Raw genomic sequence first — 25923 nt, 5'->3', positions numbered from 1 at the left:
GCCCCAAGGACTGCTCAGCCCCTGACCCCTTCCTGGGGGTGACAGAGGCCCCACCCTGCCCTCCAGGAATCCATGGCTCTTCCAACACCAGTCTCAGGCTTGTCAGAGAAACTGATAAGACGCCTTTGGCAGTGCTCAGGCCTCCACCTCATTCTGCACTCCCACCCCAGGTGTGAGCTGTACACCTGGCCTCTAAACTGGGGTACTCATGACATCCTCGGAGCACCATGGAGCCAGGTGGTCAGGTCCAAGGCACACTGATCCTGGGTGACCCTGACAAGTCACTCCACCTCCCAGAATCCCAGCTTCCCATCTGTACAGTACACCGCTAATTCCTGCCCTGACTGACCCGCCAGGCCACTGTCGGGACCCTCTGAGAGCGTGGGGGGAGACAGCATGGGAGCCTCGCATCCCAGGGATTGTCCTTATTTTATTTCCCCCCACTCAGCTTCTACAGGGCCCCCAGCTACCTCACCCACCACAGGCCTCCGCCACCCTCCTTGCTGCCCGAGCCTCTCTCCTTGTCCCATCCTGACTTCCAGCTCAGTCTCAGGGCCAAAGAAGAGGCCAACCCTGGGGTGCACATACCCAGCGGGTCTCGGACTTCGATCTCAGGCCCGGGACCGCTCAGGGAGATGGTGACCTCCTTCAGGCTGGAGTCGAAGGGGATCCTCCATGTGTGCTCGCCCTCCTCCCCGTGGTCCGTGGACAGCAGGTGCACTTTGGAGGCCTGGATCGCTGACTCCACCCACTTTAGCACCTGAGAGGGACGTGTGAGAAGCTGATGCCAACAGGTGCCCGTGATGTCTTGCTTGTGTCTGGGCCACCCAAGGCAGGTCCCTAACAGGCTGCCAGCTGCATGCAGAATCTTCCCTCCCCCCACCATGGATTTTAGGCAGCATATAGGCTGTCCAGGTCACCTGAGGTCACCCCACACACCCCTGGGCCACACCAGGCCCAATTCACACATCTTTACCCTCCTGGCCTGTGGGCTCAGAGCTGTGACACCTGAATTGAGGCATCCAGAAGACTCAGCTCAGAGGGAAGGAGCAAGGAGTGCCCTTGTGCTGGAAAGGCTTCCCTCCTTCTTCACCTGGTCAGCTTCTATGGAACCAACAATTTCCTCCAGGAAGCCCTCCTGTGCTTCCTACACATGGACAAACCCTGGAGATCTGGAATCTCCCCCAGACCAGTGTAGTCCACCATCACTCCAATATTGTGAAAAGGATCACTTCTCCTGATCCTTTTCACAATATTGAGAAATCATAAATCCTTGGTTTCTATCATTGCTTATTCATTCTAAAATCTTACATGGTTTGGGTGGATCCCATTGAAAACAAGGTAACAGGTAAGAACTCTCTGCAGAATACTATACCACTTAGATACACATTTAGAGTATGATTTTAGGGGGTTCTCCAACTCCCTCAAAGACGGTCCCCCATGAGTGCATGGACCTCATGTTTACAATCCTGGATCCAGTCTAAGATGATGTGTCATTAAGTACAAAATTATTTAGTTTCTCCAAATCCTTACCATGGCCTCTAAAAGCTTGTGTTCTGTGGTTCACCTGTCCAGCCTGACCCAAGGCCACTGTGGTCCTGACTGTCCCCTGCTTGCTGGGCTGGACCCTCACGCCTCCCTGGGGAGCCTTCATCACACACATGTTCCCTTTGCAGAAATGCCCCACCCCCTACCCCCATCAACCAAATCCTGGTTATTCTTCACCTCTCAGCTTGAAGAGGTTTCTCCAGTCCCAAACAGGTGCGGTTCCCTGGTATACGTCTACACGTCTTGAAGCAATCTGTACCCCAATTATTCATATTCACTAGATGCAGGCCTGTCTGCTCTATTAGCCTGGGAGCCCCATGTAGGCAGAGACTCTATGCTGAGCCCCAGATCAGTGGCTGGCGCACAGTGGGTCTTCAGGAAGCATTTGTTCCCTGTGTGTGATACAGCAGGACACATACCTCCTGAACACAGTCACAAGGCTCGTCTCACACACAGACGCCTCACTCAATTCCACCAGCCCCCAGCCCCAGCGCACGCTTCTCCTTGGCAGCAGCCAAGCCTCTCAGGTTCCAGCATGAAAACCAGGAAAGAGGGAGAGGAGTGGGCCACTCCCGTCGGAACCTCTCTTTCCAGGCCAAGTTACTTCAGGAAGCATCTTGTTCAAACCCGGAAACTGAAACAAAATGAAGCATGAACCTGACTGTACGACAAATTGGTACCATAACCACAGAGAGAAAAGAATAACTCCTGGTGAGTTGAAAACCCAGGGTTTCAATTGTACTTTCTCAGTGGGCGGCACCCTGAGGACACAAAGAACAACAAGGAAACCTTCACTTAGTAGTTTGAAGTTGGGAAAATTATTGGTATTGTGATTATGAAACTGTTTTACATATCTTATAGGATAAAGCAAAGAAGTGAGGATGGGAATGTTTTCTGAACCAAGATTTTCCCTTACGGCCACGTGTAAGAGAGAGCTACTGGTATTTTATTTATATATAAATTCACTCCAAGTGAATTTAGAACCCAGTGGTTTCTTAATACCACTCCCCAGTAGGGCTCCTTGGCGAAATGGCTTATTCCAGGTCTGAGGCAGGTAAGCCTAAGACAACTGGTAATTCCATAAAGTAAGGAAGTTCCCAAAGACTAATGGGGACATATCCAAAGGACACAGAAACCAGGTTGGAAAAGCTCCCATTGGCTAAATTTGGCACAATGTGAGCCCAAAATAGAATAGTGACTCTAGTCAATTGAATCACGTTGAATTGTGCAATCCATGTGCTCATAATAATACTCAAAAAAGAAATGCAAAATACACAGCAATAAAACCTCATTTGCTACCAAGGAAGGCAACGTCTTAATTAAAGAGAAAAGAATGAAGTGTGATCCCTGCCTTTTCAATAGGAATTGTGCTTCACCCCTTTTTTGATGAGCAAAACCTTTTCTCCACAGAAGAATGCCCACTGATAAATGTGGAAGGAATGATGCAATTAGGAAATCATCATTTTGCAACTTCCAATGAAATAAGTGTTTCAGGCAAGCATCCTCAGTGGATGCTAAAATCGTTACATGAAAAGTTAATGGGGAACTGGAGGTCCACATACATGACTTTCCAATGCAGACGGCTGGCTGTCATCAGCTTAACTCAGTAATCAAACAATCATCAGTAATAGTAAGACAATCAGACATTATTCGCCTCCTGGTGTGATGTAATAGAAAATAGACACAGCACCAACTATGAAATATTCCTGCCAAAAATCTTGGCTTCCATCTAATCAGTCATTTAGAGTTAATTCCCAGTTTAGGGGAAATATGGGGGACAGAGCAACAAGTTAAAAACACCATAAGGAAACAATCTGATGAATCTGGAACATGGGCTACTGTATAATCAATGCCTCTTCAACAAATTAGTGGCATATAAAAAAGGGTAGATGGCTCCAGATGCATTAAAAAGATTTAATATTCATAACAACCAAATAAAATATACCTCCTTTGATTAAATCCCGATTTGACAAAAAACGGTTATAAAAGACATTCCGAGGACAATGAGAAAAATTTGAATATGAACTCAGCATCAGATGATACTAGCAAAATACTATTACTGAGATGATACTGTAGGTTATGTTGGAAACTATCTTTAAAAAAATCCCATGCTGAATTATTTATGGATAAGATGTCATGATTCAGCAAAAAGGATAAAAAGAGAGAGATGGAGCAAAACTATAAATTGCTAAATCTAGCTGGTACATACGTGCTTTTTACTTTTCTATGTCTTTGACATTTTTCATAGTAATTTTTTAAGTAAAAGTCACTTAAAAAGAACATGCACATGACTTTAATATATACCTCAGTGATCATAGTGGTATCCTGTTGCTTGGCAACTAACCAACTGGAAGTGGCTTCCTGGAAACTGTTTGAGGAAGAAATGAGACGCCACGTTCCATCTCAATTAGAAAACATTCTGTGATTGATTAGCAATGTCTGCCACAGATATGGGATTAGAATGCGGTGTCTTGAATGCTACATTTTGGCCATTCTTGCTCTAAATCATTGTCCTTCAGCTCTGCCTACCATGCAATCTTCCATGGAAGGGAAAGGAAAAGAAGGGAATTGGAAGAATTGCCCAAAATTTAGAAAATGTATATGTTTTGTTCAGACTGAGCTGGAACACATGTGCCTAGATTTTGTAGCTGGGTTTCAGTCATCGCAGGATAAGAATTCTGTGTTCTGAAAACTCATCTGTTTTTATACTTGGAGCTACTTCACTCTTCTGTTTTGCCTGGCTTTCTAAGTAATGTTTTTCCTGAAAATGTCCCACCTGTCTTCACCAAGGAATGGGAACAAGATTCTTCCTCCATGCGGCGTGGAGTGGAAGCAGTAGCCAAGGCTCCTAGCTGGACAGCAGCTCACAAAATAAGAGAAGCAAGTCCCCCAACTGCAAAGCAACAGCTCTGTGACCACTGTCCTCTTCCCCCGGGGCCAGGCCTTGTCAGGGGTCAGGAGGAAATCATAACTGAGCAAAGCTGCCAAGAGGTGGTGGCAACACCAGTTGACAATTACCCAGACAAATTACACCGCTACTGTGTTACAACTGTCATAAGCTCATTCTACAATGCTGTGATGGAGGGAACAGGCCCAAGAGTTTAGGCTACTGAACATGGGGAGGGCTAAGATGGGACAAAATGCCAGTGACCTCACCAGAAGGTGGCCTGCCCATGGGGCCTGTCCCTGTGAACACATCACCACTTGGAGGCGGGGGGGGGGGCTGACCCGTATAGGAATCAGGCCCCTATAATCCCAGGCTTGGGGGCAAGGCCTTCCAGCCCCTGCAATGCCCCCAGGGCTCAGAGTGGAATCCAGGGAGCTTTTCGAAAAGCGAGCCTTCATCAAGCAAGCTTAGTGTTTATTTGGTGAAAGCAATGACTTCCAGATGTTAGCCGGGACCGGGACGGGGGTGGGGGCTGCGCTGGGAGCCAGCAACGCATTGAGGCTTATCTCTCTGTCGCTGGTGGGGAAAGAATGAAAGAATCTGGCGCTGCTGTCCCAGCCAGATGGCTGCCACTCAGCTGCTCGCGGAAGATAAATCATTCCATGAGGCTCCTCCCAGGACACTTGACAGCCAGGGAGGCTGAGGAAGCACAGGGGCGAAGCCAGGGCCCAAATGGGCCTCAGAACCGCAGATCAGAAAACTGAGGGCCGGATCCCAGGTGCTGTGTCAGGAAGCTCATGGGCGCTGATAGACAGAGAACAGTAGCCCTGCCAGCTGGGCAACCCAGGCACTGGTCCCAGGCTCTACCCTCCTGAGAACCTTTCCCACACACAGCTCTTACCCTTTGGGGGCTTCACTGAAGCCACAGGGTGTATTCTGGGCTCCACACCAAAGCTGAGGCTGGAGTCACGGCCACAGCCCACCCTCACCAGGGGTTCCCAGGGCCCAGCCTTACACTGAGGGCTTCCCACACACTGTTTCCTTTCACCCTCACTGCTGTCTCACTAGGCAGGGGCTCTCATAACCCAACTGTGCACACGAGGAAGCGGGCGCCCAGAGAGGTCGACACTGAGCTCAAGGTCACACAGCAGGCAGGTGGCAGGGCTGGGATCTGAAGCCGGCATGTGGCCCTAACCCTTCCCACACCTCCTCCTCTGGGAAGGGTCCAGGATGAGGTCATCTCCCGAGCCTGTGCCGCCTGGTCTGTTAATGAGAACCACCTGGTCAGACCTCCCTCCCCCTTACTGTCTTAGAAGGCGGTTCACCTTTCCCCTAGTTGATGCACAAAATCTGGGCAATTTGCCATATTTGTACCTGCTGGTGCTAGATAGGCAAAGGGTCTGAGATCCCAGAACAGGACTTCCCAGGACCCAGAAAGGCTGCAGGGTGAGGGGGTTTGCCCAGCAATTCTGACCCATTCCACTGGGGCTGGTGACAATACACTGAGCTTGGAAGAAGCCCGTGGAACAGCTGTGCTGGGGCAAGGGGGTTCTGGGACCTAGCTAAGTCTTAATCAAAACTGCACACCTCGGGACAGGCCTCAGGGACTGTGTCGCCTGCCCCCCCCATCTGCTGAAGGATGATGGCAAAGGCTCCAAATTACCCGCCCCCCCAGGGAGAGGGGGTCTTTATTTTCCTTGAGTTACCCTGGAACCAATGAGGCCAACCCCACAACTAGAAGAAGCACAATACGCAAAAGCACTGGGGCCTGAGCTTGATGGATGGTCCCTCTGCTGCCTGGCACCGCTGGTGCTCAATAAACAACAGGACGGCAGGTAAAAGGAATAACCACACAGGCATGGTCTGGGGACTTCTGCAACTTCTGAGGACTCCTCCAGCTGAAGCCCCTCGGCTGGGGCAACGGTACCGTTTCCTCTCCTGGAAGGATGACCACAGCCTCGGCTACCCGGGCCACTTTCCCAGGCATGTCGAACGTCTGGGAACATCTGGAAGGGGCCAGGTCCAAGGCATTAAGCTAACAAATGACAGAGCTGTGTCCAGGAAGGAAACGGATCCAGCCCCTTACCCAGAGGCGGCCAATCCTGGCCGGTGGAGGTCCCACTGAGTCAGACACATATGTCCAGCCAGGCTCCCAGGGCAGAAGGCTGCCACCAGGGCCAGGAGCCAGTGCATGCCCCCACTTTCCCTGCCTCAAGGGAGAGAACAGGGGAGCCCAGCCCCACACCTGGGCAAGCCATCCTCCGCCAAGTCGCCCAGCGGCCCTGCCATCTGATTTGCCCCTGCCAGGAACCCAGTTCCTATGCAATTGCCCAAATAGGTCACACACACACACACACACACACACACACACACACACACAGGATTAAGCCATCCCTGTGCTCTGAAATGCTTTCTACGCTCACTTGGCCGGCTCAGGGCCAGAATAGGCAGACATGCCAAAAAGTAAAGCCTAATGTGTCACAGAGAACCATAAACGCCATCTGTCAACAGGGAGTTAAGGCACGCTAATCTAAACATGGCCTGGACCGTTCTCTTCAGTCCATAAATATACAACTCACGAAACTGTCTTCAGGAGGTAAGAGCAGGGCTGGCTCCCGGCCGGGCCCTCTCTTGCCTTCCTCTTCCCAGGGACTTAGGCGCAAGGGGCCCTGTGTTGTCCACTCCCCGGTTATTTACCGAGCACCTGCTATGTGGTGGTGGCTGTGACAGTTGTGGGGATACAGTAGCAAACGGGAACCATAACGGCCAGGCACTGAGGGAGCTCACAGCCTAGTGACATTAAATAATTGCACAGTTGTAAAATTACCATTATGTAGAGGAGCTGGGAGAGGATATGAAAGGAGACTCAGTCCTTATGGGAAATCAAGGAAGGTGACCCTAAGGAGGTGCATTTCAGCTAAGACTAGGAAGATGAGAAGCAGCCAGAGGAGGCGGGGAGGGAAAACAAGCCGCATGAGCAAAGGCCCTGGGGTAGGAAAGGCGTGGGACACGGAAGACACAGCAAAGAGGCCAACAGAGTGGCAGCAATGTGCAAGGGGAGGACACAGGCCATGGCACCAGAGAGGCAGAGGTCAGGTCAGGGTCTGGACCTTCTCCATGGGGTGATGGGAGGGACACGGTCATGTTTGTTTCAGGAGGATCCAGTGGGATGCTGGTGCCAGCTCATTCGGGCTCAAGAAAGTCGGCTTCCCGACTCTGCTCAGTGAGCTCATGATGGCAGCTTGAAATCAGCCCAGGCAGGAGTATTTACGCCATGGAAATGAGCGATGTTGTTCTTTCTAGGGAGATGGCTGTGAAACCTTTACTAGCCCTTCCCTGGAAGGATGCCTGTGGCTCCTGAGAAGGAAAGGACATGTAGGGCAGAGAGAAGTGGGCAGAGCCCTGAGGGAGCGGCCAATGGAGCCTGGAGGAGAGGAAGGGCAGGGCCTGGTCCAAGAACAAGGGAAGGATGCACACACGTGGTGAGCGCCGGCTGAGCAAATGCAGACCATCCCCAGCCCTGCACGCTGGGCCACAGGGCCAAGCAAGCCCCAGCCTGCAAGTCCCTAAGCAGGATTTCCTGTCCCAGCAACACAGCCTGAAGCTGGCGGCTGCCAGCGCTCCTCCACCCACGCCTGGCTTCCCTGACTCTGCGGAGAAGCTCATCCCACACCCCAGTTCTGCCAAATTTGCTAGGTCCATCCAGCCAGCCAGACCAGCAGTGGTACCAGGCTAAAACCCAGGGTGCTTCTTCAAGCCCCAGCCTCTTTGCCTGCAAAATCAAGAAACCCGTAGCACCTGCCTTTGGGGTGGGTAGGAGGGTAGGACGGTTTGGTGAGACAGTGACATAAAGCCTTGAGCACAACACTTCCTGCGTCTGCTCCGGGGTGACCAGTCAGCACTGCTCCTCTATCACAGCGACCCCGTCACCATGAGATGCAGAACGGTCGGGTCGGTTAAGGCTCACCTCGGTCACCTGCTGCTTGTCCAGGTGGAACACCTGCCCAGAGCTGGTGGCAGCGATCTCCTCGTAGGCCAGGTAGCCAGGATGCGTGCGGTCACCACAGTCCCCCGTCAGCACAAAGACCACCTGGAAAAAGGATATGCAGCCTGGCTCAGGGCTTCCCGGCTACTAGCCAGGTGTGAGTAGCAAGGACGAAACCAAGGAAGAGTGACCGTGACGAGCCCTTTCCTCCCTCTGGGCTCAGCTGACACATCTGTAAAACGGGAGTAAGAAGATCCACCCCGCGCGGATCAGGACTGGTGCAGGTCAAAGGGTCAGCAGAGGACCAGGAATACAGTAGGTGCTCAAAAAATGGAGCTTTTGTTAAATCTTCAAGAAGGGAGTGGAAATCAGCCCTGCTCCGAGTGGCCCCTGGAGGCTGCAGAGTCAAAAGAACTGAATTTGTTCTAGACGGGAGACCAGAGAAGCTATGCCAGCCCTTGAGATCTGATCATAGGATGCCCAACGGACAGCCCTTCTCCCTTCCCCTTGCACATCCCTTCCCCCACCCCTCCCAGGAAAGCAAAAGCCCCAGCGCGTCTTCCTGAGACAACAGAAAAAGGGTGACGTGTGTCTGCAGCAGAGACGGGGAGCAGAGGTGATGCCAGGAGGAAGATAAATTGCACGGACGCTGACAAGGTAAGAAAGGCGAGGATGGTGTGGTCGGTATCAAAACAGCCTCCTCAGGGAGGAGAGAGCCCTGGTCGGCGGGGCCCTAGAGCATGAGGACACATTTGGAATTCACTAGACCAGCTGGCGGCTGAGGGCTGGCCCCCAGGAGGCGGAATGAGAAGCACCCAGCCTCCGCTCCCCAGGTAGGGGCTCAGGGCTGCCTGTGCTGGGAACCCCAGCTTCCTCAGAGCCCCCTGGCGGCCCCGCACTAAGACCCCAGGTGGGTTCGCTCACCTGCGACTGTTTAAGCTGCAGGAGCCGCAGCACCTCCTCCTTCTTGTTGAAATCCTTGGCGCGGGCGTCCGAGAAGACGTAGATGAAGGAGCCCGGGTTGGCAACCTCCACGGCGGCCTTGACGGCCCCCACACTCATCTCGGGGCAGTCACCGCCTCCCTGGAGAACAGGGGCGTGTCAGTGGCTGCGGCCCACCTCGGGCAGGGGGCGCCCACCCAGGGATCCCGCCAAAACCCACAGGAAGGAGGCAATCTCCTTGCGCTGCCCCTGTCCTGCCCATCCAGGGCCCAGCCACAGCCTCCCCTGAGACACGATGCAGCATCCAACCTACTTTAGCTTTAGACGAGCCGCACCATCCCGTCACTCACCCATCCCGACTGACAGCGCCTCCCATGGGGTCTGGTATGGGAGGCGGACTCTCCATTAGTAAGTACAGCGCGATGATTTAATTACCATTGCGATGAGTGTCACAAGTGGGGGAGGAGGGGTGGGAGCCACGGGGATATGTAACAGACGCCCCAAAGAAGCCACGTGTCGGCCGAGGCGCGGAGGATTGGGGGTCAAGGGGCGGCCAGGAGAAGGAAAAGTGGGCTCTGGGCAGAGGAAAGCATCCAAAGCCACCTCCCCAAATCCCCTTTGTAACCTGCCTGGGAGCGGATCCCAAATAAACACACATGTCCCCCTCTCTGCCCAGCAGCGGGGAGTCTCTGCGAGCAGGGAGCCTGCCCGTCTCACCCAGGCTTGTATCTCAGCCCCTGCAGCAGGACCTACACGTGGTACCTTTTCAGTAAACGCCTCTGTCCTGGGATCACTCACGCCCCCACACTCACCTTGTCTGTGCTGGGCCCCGTTCTGGGCCTTGGGGGACCTGGCAGTGAACTAGACCAACAGGTGGGGTCTTTGCCTTCAAGAAGCCGCTGGTCTCAGTGGCCGAAGGACCCAGGGGAAGGATGCTGAACCAGGGTGGTCAGTGTGGCCATGGGGTGTCTGACCCAGTCTCAGGCCTCGTTTTCGGGGTCTGAACTACTAAACCCTCTCGCACCTCTCTCAGCCACCACATGCTCCTTCTGCCCCCATCCGTTCACTAAATCATAAGCACCTACTATGTGCCAGTCACAGGGGCTCCTGTAGGTACTTGGTTTACTGAATAAAGGAGGGAACCCCAGGAAGTACAGAATCTCCGGGACCCCCCAGCTGGGATGCAGGCCACAGGCAGAGCTGGGCAACAGGTACTGGCAGTGGCAGGAAGCCACCACCTTGGTCTCTGGTGGAGCAAAGACCTTGGCCTCTGGCAGGGACTGGGAAGAACGGCCCAGAGGGCCAGCAGCCTGGGGCAGGACAGCCCACCTGCACGAAGAGTTCTCTCAGCTCCCTCTGAAACACCGCTGGGTCCGCCGTGAGGGTCACTGGGCCAATATCTGTAGGGGAGACAGACGGGTCCAGGTGGGTTTGGACTCCCAGGTGCATGGCCTCCACGGGCTGGGGCAGCAGCTATACGATGTGCCTGCCACCAGAAGTGAGAGGAGCTGAAGCCTGGGCCCAGAGAACCCCACAAAACAGGACGTGGTTAGGGAGCAGCTTCCAGGCCTGCCAGGGTCAGGCCATTCGGCCCCTACCCTGCTCCTAAGGAACCCAGCGCTCCAGGGCAGTGCAGCGATGAGCCAGAGGGCAAAGTCCCGGTTCCACCCTTAGCACTGAAGTTCCCCATCTTTTGTGACCATGGCTCCCTGAGGAACCTCCCTGGGAAGAGAATTCTGGGAAGACAAACAGATAATCAAGCAAATAATGTTTTGGACCTCACAGCAACTGTGGGACACCAGACTGATTGATCAAGAAGAGTAAAATCTTCCAGAAACTCCCCCCATGTATTAGCTCATTTAAAAAGAGTAGAATTAAATGACCAAGGTTGACTACACCAAAAGTTGGCGAGGATACAGAGCAACTGGAACCTTCATCCACTGCTTGTGGGAATGCAAACTGGTTCAACGACTTTGGAAGACAAATGTAAATTTCCAAAAAGTTAAACGTGCATCTACCATATGATCCAGTCCTTCCACTCCTAGGTATTTACCCAAGAGAAATGAAAACATATGTCCACACTAAGACTTGTGCTCAAATGTTCAACAGTTGTATTCATAATAGCCCAGAGCTGGAAAGAAGCCAGCTGTCCATCACTGGTGAATGAATAAATAAACTCTGGTATACTCATATAATCAAATACTACTCACAAGGAAACAGAACAAGCTACCAATACAGGCAACCGCATGGACGAATCTCACAGACGTCACGCTGCAAGAGAGAAGCCAGACACCAGAGCGCACGCTATGTGGTTCCATTTATAGGAAGTTCTGGAACAGGCAGAATTCCCCGAAGGTGAAAAAAACCAGAGCAGAGGTTGTCTGGAGGACAGGGAGATGCAAAGGAACCGTCTGAGACAGCAGAGGTGTTCTGTATTGTGATACGAATGTGGGTTCCACGGGTGTATCCGTTTGTCAGAAATGTGAAGATTTGTGCATTTCAATGTATGTAAATTTTACCTCATAAGAAAAGAACTATAAAAATGAGTGGGGGGTGGCAGGTGGGAGGAGGTATAGATGAAAGAGCAATGGCAGCATTCTTTTTGCCGGGTGATGGGTATGTGGGAATTCATTACACCATTCTGCTTACTTTGTATATATTTGAAATGTTTTCTAGTAAAAAGCTTTTTTTTTTTTAATAGCAGTAATTGAAAGCCACAGCTATGTAACACAAGACTGAAAACGGGGCTAGATTTCCAACTCACCATGTGGACATGTGCTTAATGGGGGGTTTGCAAGATTGTGTGGACATCAGGTTGCTTAGGAAAATAGTTCATTTCAGTCTATGGTGAACTCTATCTAGTAATGGACTATTTTTAGTTCGAGAATTCTAAATTCCAGTCACCCTAAAAGAAATTCCCATACTCGGCAACTGGTCAGCAGGCCTGGATCCTTCTCAGAAAGGGCACCCATGGAATTCTCCAGCAATCATCCACAACTATCAAGGAATAGAGTCTCGACACCAGTTTTTCTGCCATACGCTTTAAAAGTCACCTGCTGGCGACCCCAGCCTTTCTGTTCTGTATTTATTTATCACATCCTACACCCCCTTCCTTGCCTGCTCTGGACTCTAGCAAGCCTTCCTCATGGCCCCCCTTTCTCTGAACTCTGCAGCAATGAATTCAGCCAAACTCTCAGCCTTTGACCTCAGACAGATCTGTTTGGAATCCTGGCTCCATCCTTCACCAGCCATGGGCCTCTCAGAGCTTACTTCACTGTCCCGACCTTCAGTTTCTCCATCTGTCATACGAGGCATACAGCACCAGCTCTCCTAGCCGAGAACCATCACTGGGAGAATTCAGTGAAGCCAGGCAGGGAAATACCTCGCAGGGAGCTTGGCACCGAGCGAAGGCTCAGCGAATGGGAGCCAGCACTGCTGATATGAACACGCATTGTCTGTGCTCCAACCAGCGGTCTCACACGACACAGACAGGCAAAGACAGCCTTGCTCCAGTATGAGGGCCTCAGATTCTGGTTTGACTGAGAAGAGCAATAATTTCATTCAACGTTTGTTATTTGTTTATTACATAATAATACATGTTCATTGTAAAAACATATACAGAGTGTGCCCAAAAAAATGTATACACATTTTAAGAAAGGAAAAAACTATTAAAATTGTAATACTCAGTATATACCGATAACAAACGACGAATACAAGTCACGTTTGACTTCTGCAATTACAAGAGGTGCTCAAAGTGGTTACCATCAGCGTCCAGACACTTCTGATTATGGCAAACTACTGCTTGAGCAACGTTGACCAAAGTGTCCACTTGTGCACATTTTTTTGGCAGATTTTTTGGTAGAGATACATTTACTAAGCACTTACTAAGTACCAGGCCATGTGCTGAGATGCTTCCTGAGTATTGTTATTAGCTCACTGAATCCTCCCTGGCACTGGTGGGTCCAAGTCTTGGGAACATTTTACAGAGGAGATAATGGAAGCCCAGATAGGTTAAGTAACTTGCCCAAAGACACACAGCCAGTAACCAGCAGAGCCTAGGTCTGTACAACTCCAGAATCTGAGCTCTTGAGAACTGCTCCCCATGAACTGTACACAGAAATGCCTGACGGGCAGAAACAGAAGGGGATTCTACCAACCAAAATGGTCATTTTAATTTCTATATATAACCTTCAAAGCTTTTATGTGTGTTTGTAAACATATCTCTTACATAAATGCAAAATATTATAAGCAGGATTTCTATTAAATATAAATAAATACTATTTTTGACTTGATTCTTTTCACTGAACAACATACTGTGAACGTCTCTCCAGAAGGTCAAATACTCCATTTGAAATCATTTTTAATGGCTACAAAGTATCGCCTTTGTATAAATCTCTAATAATGGACTTGCCCAATCCCATCTTGTGTTGTTTCCAAGTTTTATAATGAACAATGTTACTAAGAACGTCTTTATATCCATTAGATGTAAGCACTACTTCATTTCCTTGGATACATTCCCATAAGCAGAATAGCTGGGTCAAAGGCAAAGCCATTTGTAAAGACTTTGGATGCAAAATCAGTGACTCCATAACTATCCTTCTATCCCCAGATGTTCCTGTCTCTAATCCGACTACGTGCCAATGGGGAGCCGCAGCCCCTCGAGCCTGGTTTTGCTCACGTGGCCCCTACTCAAGAATCAACAGTGACGGCTTGTGGCCTGGAAACTGAGGGAGGCGTCCACAGTGCCCAGTTGTGAGTCTGTCCCCCCACGTCATGATCTGTCAGCGATGTCAGCCAACCCCGATAGTTCCCAAGGCTGGACCAGTGCTACGCTAACCATGTGTTGTCCCCCTCACAGCAACAGCAGAAAATGAAGTTGGTGAAACAGGTTATCATAAATGAAAGGTGCTGCAGTTGGAAGACTGTCCTTCTTCTACGACCTAGGTGCTTTCTACTTGGGGAAGTGGGGATTGAGGGTGGTGCTTTGTTTCAGGAGAGGACAAGAATAGTCAAAGGGAGTTGCTTCTGGTCACGGTTCTGGCTGGCAAGATAAAACGTTCCTTGACTTGTACACACATCATCACTCCAAGTCTGCTGGCTGTCACAGGGCCCTCGCCCTGGGCCTGTCTCTGTTTCTTCTCTTCTCAGGAGAACACCAGTCGTATCGGCCCACCCCACTCCAGTATAACCTCATCTTAATTAATTACTGCTTCAATGGCCCTATTTCCAAATACGGTCCCATTCTGAGACTCCAGGAAGGACGTGAATTTTGTGAGGACGCCACGCAACCTAGAACAATGTCCAAATGTACATGCTTGGCTCCAAAGCTTGTGCCCTTTGCCACTAGCTACACTGCTTCTAAACACAATGGTGACAATGACGGTGGTGGTGATGATGATGATGGCAGCTACCATTATTTTAATATTTACTAAGTGCCAGATTCTGTTCTATGCACCTGGCATACATTCACTCAGAAAAACCTTACAGCAACCTATGAAGTCTATTATTTATTACCCCCATTTTATAGATGAGAATTTGAGGCCCAGGGAGGTAAAGTGACCTGCCCAAGGTCTTATGACAAGGAAGCAGCAGAGATGGGATTCAAAACTGGGTCTGTCTGACCCCAGATCCAAGCTCTCCACCACCATGAAGCTGCAGCTGCTCAGAACTTGTACCCCTGTCCCTCATTCCTGATCCTGGAGGGGAGGGGGCTTCGTGACTGGAGGAGGGCATTTGCCAAACAGCTGGGCAGATGTAGCGTGCAGTCCCTCAGCGCAGAGCCCGCTGGCCACAGCAATGACTAAACCCATGACCTTGACTCTATTTCTGCCACCCTCGAGCATATGAGCTCCAGAAGCCTGGCCTGAAATCATCTTTCAGAGGCAGATTTTTTCCACTCAACGAAAGGAAGATGGAGATGGAGCCTCAGGGACATATGAGAACTACACATACGTGGCACCACCCTGCCCCTCACCCAGGTGGCGCTCCAGCCCCTCACCCAGCCTCACGTGGCCCGATGGAGTTGGTCAAGACCACAGCCAGGAACTAGGGGTCCAGTCTTGGAAAGACCTCACATCGAGGACTGTTCCCAGGGCCTGCCCTTCCTTCTCCTTCTCAGAAATGGGGCTTGGATCCCGGGGCCACCTTTGGATACATGCATACATGCTCCTCCAGCGGCACTGGTCCCTCAATCTGCCACCATTGTGGGCAAACTGCATCCCCTCTCCAGAACTCAGTTCTCCCATTTCTAAAAGACAGGGGCTGGAGAAAATGACGTCCAGCCAGTTCCCAGCACAGGTCTGGGGGAGTCCCCTGAAGACACTCCCGAGGGCAGACATGGTAGGGCAGGAAAACCAACCGCGCAAGTGGCTCTGTCCAAAGAGCCACGATGGCCCCAGAACCTTCTTCAGCCTCCTCCTTGGAGCCCAGGAGTGCAGAACCCATGTCTCTGAGCACCTCCTCATAAGGGCCACTTGCCCTGAACATCCAGTGGACTCTGGCTCTGCCTAGAATGTCCATGTCAGCCATTCCTCCCTTTCTCCAAGAACATGTTCCCACCCACATTCCTGCCAGCCTCAGAGCCACCGCTTCTGCTGTTCCCTCTGCCCACCTCCCCGTCTTGTACAGACCCTCTCCCACACACCCAATTTCTCTCCAGCTCAACTCAAATGCCACTTCTTTCTCCCCACCTCTCAGAGCAGCATGCGACCACACTGTGGCTAATGAACTTGGCCCTTGCCTGTGGCCTGGCTACTGAAGGGGCCATGGCAGGCTGGCACCCTGCCCGGCCATGGTAATCTCTCAAGAGGTGCCTATTGAGTGAGTCAATAATGGGGTCTACCATGATGGATAGATTCATGACGTAAAGACGACCCAACACACCCAGCCCACCCCAGCCTCTTTGGGCAGCCTCCACCCTCCAAGCCACTGTGTCCTTACCTTGCTGCTCTTCTCAAAGGCACCCCAGGCTGTCTCCCCTCACACCCCTGCCCTGCACAAACTCATGCCTGTAAAGCCCAGGCAGGAATGTTGCCCTTTGATAAGCTGCCATTACAGTGACAGAGGTGCCTAATCCAGCTCATGGCTCAGACCTCCCGGCCTCCAAGGAGAGAAGCACTGGGGCCCGGCCAAAGGGCTGCATTTGCCCCTCAGAGCAAGATCGATTGTACCTAGTTCATGATGAGAGGCTGGTTCCTGCCAATGCCACTCCAGGGTGACAGTAAACGCACACACAGCAAAGAACGCAGCTGGAGGCAGAGCCACCCTAGCTCACAGGGGATTCCTGCCTGCATCGTCACTCCTGACCGACTAAAAGCACCTGTTACCTGAGGAAAGCTGATGGTGTACCTCGGGACCCAGACAGGATGCTCAAACTCACCCACGATCAAACATATGCAAATTAAAACGGTCATCATTTCTCACTGATCAGTTGAGCAAAAAAGGGAAGAGTGATGTCCCCAGATGCCCACAAGGGTGTGAGGAAAATGCCATCTCATACTCTGTTGGTGGAGGGTGAGATGGTACAGCATTCTTGGAGGACAGTTGGTGATAGCTACCAAAATTGAAGATGCTCTTATGCTTTAATAAGGCAATTACATCTCTGAGAGCCTAGCCTGTAAGGACCGGCGGCACCAAAAAAGTGCATATACATTTTAAGAGGTGTTAGCTATGCATTACTTTTCGAAGTTGAATTGAATTACAGTAGCAATGTGTAATTGAAGAAGTCAAACATCTCTTGTATCCATCTTTTGTTATCGGCATATATTGAGTATTATAATTTTAATAGTTTTTTCTTTTTTCCTTTCTTAAAATGTGTATACATTTTTTGGCACCCTCTGTATGTTTGCAAATGTACAGAAAACTGAAGACCTATTTATTATTGTAAAGAAACTGAAAGCAACCTATTTTCCACAATATGGGAATGGCTGGATAAATCAAGATAAGATAAATTGAGATTCCTCTTGTAGCATCTTATGTAGTGATTAAAAGTAGTGAGGTGGACCTGTATTTCCCGACATGGAAACAGATCTACAGTATATTGTGTGGCGGGGGCAGGGGGGGAAGCAAGTTGCAAGCAGTGTTCATAGCATAATCCCATTTTTTACATAATACAAAAGTATGTGTATAAATGTATATGAGGGAATCACACACACGGTCTGGAAGGACACAAAATTATTAAAAGTGTTTGCATCTCTTGAGAGTAGTATTATTAGAATATTTTATAGGCATGTATTAATTTTGCAAGTTTGGGAGGAAACTTAATAATTTATTAACTGAAAGAGCTAAGCCCGGATGCTAAAACTTACAAAAAAGTACAAAGCAAGAGTCACTTACTGATCATACATACTGCAAAACTCCTAAACAACACACTAGCAAATAGAGTCCAGCTGTATCTGAAAGAAACATCCATGGAGACCCAGCAGGGCTTATGCAAGGAATGTGGAAAGAGTTCAGCACGAAGGAATCCCGCCAATGGGTCAACAGGAGAAAGATCTTAGGAACATCTCAACAAAGCCAGAAAGTCAATGGCTAAAATTCAGCACCCATCCCTGTTTGGGTTTGTTATGTTTTTGGATTTCGGGGTTTTTTTCCCCCCAACCTTTAGTAAATGAAGAATGAAAGCATCTTCCTTCACCTGATGAAGAAACACACAAATAAGAGCCCACATCGCCCAACAGTGTCCAATCAGAAGCAAGACAAGAATGGCTGCAGCCACCACAGATTAGCAGTTTCCGGGAAATCCTAGCTCATGAACACCATGTCCCCTTTCAAACCAGTGAAATCTTTGAAAGAGGAGACAATACCGGGGATGCCAAAAAAAATGTATACACATGACTTATATTCATCTTTTGTTATCGGTATATAGTACGTATTACAATTTTAATATAGTCTTTTCCTTTCTTAAAATGTGTATACATTATTTTTGGCACTCTCCACATTATAATTTGGACAGGCTGAGCTTGTCGAGAAAACTCAAGACATTACCCCCAAAATTAGAACTAGTTAAAAAAATAATAAACTTCAGTAGGAAAGTTGGAAGCAAAATAAATATATGAAACTGAATTGCTTTCCAACATACTAGCAATAGTCATTTGCAAAAAATGTAATGGAAAAGAAATTCCTGGTCAAAATAGTAACAAAAAACCAAAATATTTAGAAATGATTTTAAAAAGAAAGGAGCGGAGAAAAAAAAACCACATCTATAAATCTTTACTGAAGGAAATAAATATATGAACAAAGGAAGAAGCATGGGTCCTAGGTGGAAACAATTGAAATTTTTTTAATGATAGTTTTTCCCAAAATCAAGACTTAACACAACTCCAAGCAAAATCATGGTAGGAAATTTTTTCTGGAATTTGATGACATTTTTCTGTTTGTCATTGGAAACAAGAAATGTTCAAGAGTGTTTTGAAAATGAAGAAGTTGAATAAATAGAATATGAATAAAGTTCTGGCCTAAGTAACTCTGGAAATGAGCAGAGTCTGTAAGATGCAAGGCGAAAGAACTATACTCCAGTTAAAACGTTGTTTCTCAGGCGGTGTGAGCTAACAATGCCAAAGCCATATATGTGTGTGCTGGAACGGAACCATTACATGAAGGGATGGTGGATGGTGGAAGCCAGGTTTGTCACTGTTAAATTGGAAAGTTATCGATAAGCCAGGGTAGGAGGGGAGAATGATCCACATGTTAATCAATTAGAGACAACAGTGTAAATTCATGTTCAGCTTAATACAGATGGTTACATATGGAAATATTTTTAGATATAGATACATGAGTATACACAGGTTATACATACCACATATATCTCCTTGCTCTGCCAGCCAAGACTCTAGAAACTCTAACATCTGAGTAGCAACAAGAATATCTAGCACTCAGATCCTGGTTTCTAATACCATTTTTCAATAAAAGGAACCAGGGCTCCTTAGAGGAATTGCTAATTCTAGGACTAGGGCAGGAAATAGATGAATCTGGAACATCGAGTCATGTCAGAAAATAAGAGAGTGTTTTTTTAAAAATACACTACAATGAAGGTGCGTCAAAGGCACACAGGAGCCAACTGAAAGAGCTTCCAAAGACCAAAGATGGAAAATTTTGAGCAACAAAATAAAGTGGTATTGAATTATAACCCAAAGTATACAATAAATGTCCACGAGTCCATAGTAATATACATATAAAGAAAGGATTGAATAAACAAATAAGTGGGAGAAGAGACAAGTTTCTTGGGCAAAAGAATTCTAAAAAAGTTGTAGAGATTCTCTACCCTCAATAAATGGAACACACTTCTTACGTGTGGGCTGCACAGAGTGGCGTTCTTCCACAGAGGACGGTGTGGAAAGGGAGAAAGTAGAGTCACCTCAGAATAGAGACACCTGACCATCTCAGCCAGGTGATCAAGGTCAACATCACAGTGGGAAGTCCCACTGATGGCATGTACCCTGACAGGACATGAGAATGGCATCGTCCTCTCTGGTCTTCCTCCCATTACCCAACCCACTGGAGGAAAACATCAGACAAATCACAACAGAAAAAATATCTCAGCAATACTGGGCAAAACTGTCAAAGTCATCAAAAACAAAGTCTGAAAAACTGTCACAACCAAGAGGAACCTAAGGGGACATGAGAACTAAATGTAATGTGGGATCCTGGAACACAAAAAGGATACCGTGTTGCCCCGAAAATAAGACCTAGCCAGACAATCAGCTCCAATGCGTCTTTCGGAGCAAAATTTATATAAGACCTGGTATTACTTTCCTATAATATAAAACTGGGTACAAACTAATCTAATCTAATATGGGGTCTTATATTAATTTTTGCTCCAAAAGACGCATTAGAGCTGATTGTCAGGCTAGGTCTTACTTTTGGGGAAACAGGGTATTAAGGAAAAACTGAGGAAATGTGAATAAGTTATGGAGTTTAGTTAGTAAAAACATATCCATATTGGTTGTTTGTGATAAATGTACCATAATGACGTAAGATGTTGGTAACAGGGAAAACTGGGTGTTGGGGAACTTTCTTTGCTATCTTTGCAATAATTCTGTAAATGTAAAGCTGGTTTAAAATTAAGTTTATTTTTTAAAAATTTAACCATCGACTGAGGAATGGATAAAGAAGAGGCGGTACATATACACAACGGAACATTATTCAGCCAGAAGAAAGGACATCCTGCTGTTTACAACTCGGGTGGACCTTGAGGGCATTACGCTCAGTGAAATACGTCAGACAGAGAAAGACAAATACTGTATGATCTCACTTATATGTGGAGTCTAAAAAAAACCCAACTCAGAGAAACAGTGAGTAGAATGGTGGTTACCAGGGCTTGGGAGAAATGGGGAGATTTGGTTAAAGGGTACAAGCTTCTAATTATAAGATAAATAAATCCTGGGGAATCGAACGTACAGAATAGTGATTATCTGATTATCGTTAGTAATACTGCATCAGAAACTTAAATGTGGCCAAGAGAGTCCATCTTAAATATTCTCACCACAAAAAGGAAAAATTAATTATGTGATGTGATGAAGGGGTTAATTAACACTATGGTGGTAATCATTTTACATTTTATAAGTCTATCAAGTCAGCACTTACAAACTTAAACAAACCCAACAGTATGTGTCAATCACATCTTAATACAGCTGGGAAATTTTTTTTTAAGGAAAAAGAATATGAGGAAGGGTTTGCCTTATTAGTACGTATGCTAAAGACAAATAATAAAATATAACGTGCTCCTGGGGGAAGAATTGTCAGACAGGGGGACAAAATAGAAAGCCCAGATAAATTCTTAACAAAGTAATTTGGGATGACGGCAGGATCCAAATGAATAAAAAAGAATTACTCAATAAAATGCACCGGAACGATTAATTTTCCCATTCTAGAAGAATCACATTAGATGATTTTTAACCTCATGCACCAATTTTTTAAAAAAGTTTCCAGGTTAAAAAGAGGGGGAAAAAGTGAAAACCTAGAACATGTATGTACTTAACTGATTTTGTGATAGAAAAAAAAAAGAATCTAAGCATGAAAGTGAAGAAATTACAAAGGGAGAAAGTCAAAAACCTTTAAAACTTCAGAATACCAGGAATCACAAACAATACTAAAAAGCAAACAACCAGGAAAAATACTAACCAAATAACAAAACCCAGTTAATACCATCAATATAAAGTCCTCATACTGACTGATAAGAAAACAATTACAACCACAGTGGAAAAATGAGCAAATTAACTGACAATTTACAAAGAAGAAATTCACAGCCCCCCCCCAAAAAAAAAAAAAATCTACTGACACTAGAAAATGTACTGAACCTCATTAGCAATTAAAACAAGAAGATACATTTTCCATCTGAGTGTGTGGCAGGGGGAGTGTTTTTATCCTAATTCGCAGTGTTAGGAGCAGCTGCTCTGAAATGAGCCCCTCAGATGCCTCTAGTAGAAGATTAAACTCCCAAAACATTTTGAAAAGTAATTTGAAGAGTCGCCTACCCCACTCCGTGTATTAAAAATGTCCTAGGAATTCCACTTTGGGAAACTTAATCCTACGGAAAAACCAATCAAAGACGCAAAGATTTACACACAAGGGTGCCTTTTGTAACATTTTAATAGAGAAAAACTGAAAACAACCTAAATTTTTGGCCAAAATAAAACCATTAGCAAAATTCTAATTTCCAGTTTGGGACTATTCCACTTTTTTTATTTAAACACTTTAAAAACTATTTCCAAAGCACCGGTCCTGGTTTATCTCCAAGCATGTGTTGTTCAGAACCCCGGATATTTGCCCGGCAAAAATTGGTCCTTGGGGTGCAGGATGGGGGTTTCCTTTAAGAGGGCCCTCCCAGCAGGCAGTCCTGGGGGGCCTGAACCATCAGCTGGAACCCCTGTTTCTCAGGCTCCTCTTCCAGTAAAGGGAATTCCATTGGCTGATTCAAAAGACGCAGCCAAAGCTAAACCACAGCTCCAGTCCCCGCTCACAGCCCATAGAAGGAAATCTGAGTGTTCTAAAGCCTCGTAGCCTGGACCCATCTGGCCCCTCCCTACTTTCCCATGTCACTCTTCCTCCGCCCTGGCTCCCACACACACCTGTCCCTACCTATCAGCCACTACCCAGGGAGCACAGGGAGACCTCCACCCCAAAAGGTCACGGGCTGATAAACATTCACTCCAGTTCTTCAAGCCCTGCTCCGAGGCTGCTTCCTCTGAGAGCCTTCAGCTAGCCCCTCCCTCGCTGACCGCTGTCAGGAGCTGGTACCTGAGCCAGCAGGTGACACTTTCTACTCTCCCCTGGCCTGGCCCCAGCAGGCGGCCAGCTCCTGGGTGTGAACCCTGCCCCCTTCACACTGAGAGCCTCACAGGGCTGTGCACACAGCAGGAGCTCAATTAATGCTGGGGTCCCCTCCATGCCCGGACCTGGGGGTGTCTGTAGGGAAACGGGGAGGGGGGGTCAGGTTTTTTGTTTCCTAGAGGATGGAGTGAAAGTTAAGCACACTCGTTCAGCGCCCAGAGAGGACAGGAGAGGTTGGGGGCTGGAAAGGCTTTTGGAAGCTGATGGCCAGAAAGGGGACAATGAGACTAGCCTCAGGTGCCCCAGCCTGGGCCCCAGGACACGACGTCTGGTTCCAACAGGCTGCTATGCTGCCCTGCAACTGCAGCCAAGCTTTTAGAAACAAATACGGGTTATGAATCAGAAATTACATCACCCTGGCAGGTGGCCCTGGGTAAGTCCCATCCATGTCCTGAGCCTCAGTTTCTCCAGTTGTAAGAGGAGGGGGTAGATTAGATGGTTTCTAGGCTCTCTCAGTGTGATGTCACCGGAAGTCCAAGAATCATCCAGAAACGGAGAGAGTTGGAGGGAAAAAAGGGATGCTGGTGTTTCAGCTGAAGCCCTGGGGCAGACCTCACACCCCCTGGCTTCACAACTCCCCCAACCTCGCTGACCCCCAACCCTGAGGTGGGAGCTGTCTTTTTGACTTTACCAGAAATCTTTTTGTATACCCCCGGCTTCTGGGCTTTGAGCTGCAGAGCCCTAAGGAACCCAGACATCCTGGAAGCTGAAGGACCTCCAGACTCAGCTTGAGGACCTCCTGGGAGTGTCACACCCACCGATGCCCACTTTGAAACATCTGTGATGCAGTCGTGATGAATAAAGACAAATTCCTCTAAAAGGACTGACCATCTCATACAGCCTTGGGCCGCTGCATTTCCTCAGCAAAGAACACCTGTCTGTACGATTCGGCAAGGAATCTGCCATTTTCATTTCCTTATTTGGCTTTATAAAGCTATCCTTCTGGATAGAAAGGTGGAGAGATGGCAAGGTATGTGATAAAGCCGAGTAAAATAGTAATCATAGGTTCTAGACCACGGACAGAAATAGACCACAAGATGTTCATTGTGCTATAACTGAATTTTGTCATTAGAAAACGTTAGAGAAAATGTGCTGCTACTCAGAAGCTTAGGAATCGTACTCAGCAGCTGTTTGTCCGCAACTCCCCACAATGGGGTCTCCCAGGAACCCTTTTCAAGCGTATGCCTCTAATACAGAGCTGAAAAGCTAGGGGTTGCAGGGGAGCAGGTGCTGCCTGCTGGGGAGAAGTGTGAGGCTGGGGGCGCGGGGGGTGGGGGGGCGGCAGTGAGAACAGAGAAGCTGCCACCGGGATCTGCTGTTTTCCTAGAGAGAAGAAGTGAGGGGCCAAGACGCGGCAGGGGTGAGTTCGTCTGCCTTTGCGGGCTCTTTCGGCCTCTGAAGCCCAGGCTGAGAGCGAGTTCTAAGAATTAAGAAGAAGTAAAAATGCGAACCCCTCAAAGGCTCATGCGTGTCAGGCCCTGGACACGATGCCTCATTTCAACGTCTCAGCACGTTTGGGAGGCAGTTCTCAGCCCATTTCATAACCTGGGAAAGGGAGACTTAGGAAGGTGAGGTCTCTTGCTGAAGTCGCACAGCCAGGAGGTGACTGCACGGCATTTGAATCCAACTCTCCGTCTCTCGCCTGACAAGGCAAGGCGAGCGGCGCGGGACACGAGGAGAGCAGGTGCCCGGGGAGCGAAGGGCGGCCGCCAGGCCTGCCCCAGGTGTCTGGGGTCGGGCAGCGCTACCGCGTCGAGAAGGCGCCCCCGCCCGGCCGCCGCGCAGCCCTCGGGCGTCCAGATGAGCCCGGGGCGCAATCGCGGGCGGCCGGGCCAGTGAGCGCTGCGACGGGGCGCCCAGCGGGGCCGCGCGGGACGCTACCTGGGTCGTGGAAGGGCACGAGCGCGTAGTTGACGATGGCCTGGCCGCGGCGGCTCAGGCTGCGCTCCAGAATGCGCGAGGCGCCGTCCATCACCTGCATCAGGTCGTCCCACATGGAGCCGGTGACGTCGAAGACGATGGCCAGGGTGGCGTCCCCCGCGGTCTGGGGCAGCGCCGTGTCCGGCTCGCCGGCCGCCGCCGCGGTGGAGACCGCCAGCAGCAACCGCAGGAGCAGCTCCCGGGACATCATGCTGAGCGCCGCCGACTGGCTTCAGCGGCTGCGGTGCAGGCGCAGGTCGTGGCGTGCGCGACCGTCCCGAGCGCCAGCAGCCACCCAGCACGCAGCTGCAGCGCCGCGCTCCGCTCCGTCGGGCAGCGGCCGGCGCGCTCCGGACAGGGGCTCGCGGCGGGGTCCCCCTGCTGGGAGCCCGAGGCGGGTCCTAGAGCCCACCCCGTTCAGGGTCACGGGCCCCGCCTCCTCCGCTCCCCCCACTGTGACTCAAACTTTTCTGGCCCCGCGGCTCGCCCGTCCAGACCCGAGGTTAGGGGAGGACGCGGGGCGGCCGGCAGAAGGGAGCTGAGGCCGCGGCCAAGGCGGCGAGGCACGGGGACGCACGGGATGCAGCGGACACCTGTGCCTGCTCGGCGCGCGCGCACTGCAGCTGGGGCGGGAGAGGGAGCGGGAAATGCGTTGGCCACTGACCCTGAGGCTTGGCCACAGTGGGGCCCTGGCTTTTGTTGCTGCCTCCACCAGCTCCCTAAACGCCAGCCTCACCACACACACGAATTCCAACTCCTTTTCTTTCCACGGGAATCTGTGCTTCCCAGTTGTACTTATTACTGTTACTAAATCAAGCACTGTTATGTTGAGCACCTATGTGCTAAGCGTTTTCACATCGTTGTCATTTCCTCCAATACTCGCTGCAGCCCTAGAAGGAGTCACTAACACTAAACCCATTTTACAGGTGAGCAAACTGAGGCTGTCATTTACAAACAGGGAAAGTCATTTGCCTAAAGTCACTCAGCTCTCAAGTGATGGAGACAGGAATAGAAGCCAGATCTAGAAAGATCCCAAAGCCTCTGGCCTCTGCTGCCTCCCCTAAGTGCTGTAAGACATTGTCACAGGTCATCCGATGACTCCAGAAGATGGGGAATGCCCCTCTGCTCACCTACCTCATTAGGTTCCATGAACTGTGTGGGAAGATTCTGTTGATGCTGCCTGGCTCCCTTCCGCCATCATTGCTCACCTCAGGCTGTGCTCTCACGGCTTATTTCTACATAGGCCTCTCTCACCATTGGCTATGAGCACCTTGAGGACAGGACTTTGTCTTGGTTCCCCCAAATCAGCCCC

General features: G+C 49.4%; 1 protein-coding gene across 2 annotated transcripts in view; it reads right to left on the bottom strand.

The window, feature by feature from the left end:
• HMCN2 (hemicentin 2) overlaps positions 1-25080 on the bottom strand; it is a 136589-nt gene extending 111509 nt beyond the window's left edge. For both annotated transcript variants that reach the window (XM_074331183.1, XM_019728852.2), the window contains exons 1-5: positions 24573-25080; positions 10692-10762; positions 9345-9503; positions 8403-8525; positions 589-760 (exon numbers count right to left, since the gene is read on the bottom strand). In XM_074331183.1, coding sequence (XP_074187284.1) covers positions 589-760; positions 8403-8525; positions 9345-9503; positions 10692-10762; positions 24573-24822 — 775 coding nt within the window. In that variant the 5' untranslated portion in view covers positions 24823-25080. The remainder of the gene's footprint in view (positions 1-588; positions 761-8402; positions 8526-9344; positions 9504-10691; positions 10763-24572) is intronic.
• Between the last annotated feature and the right edge of the window lie 843 nt (positions 25081-25923).

Source organism: Rhinolophus sinicus, linkage group LG04 (assembly GCF_036562045.2).
Source record: "Rhinolophus sinicus isolate RSC01 linkage group LG04, ASM3656204v1, whole genome shotgun sequence".
Classification (NCBI taxonomy): Eukaryota; Metazoa; Chordata; class Mammalia; order Chiroptera; family Rhinolophidae; genus Rhinolophus; species Rhinolophus sinicus.
The sequence above is the reverse complement of the archived record's forward strand: the minus strand, read 5'-3'. Positions and strand labels throughout refer to the sequence as shown.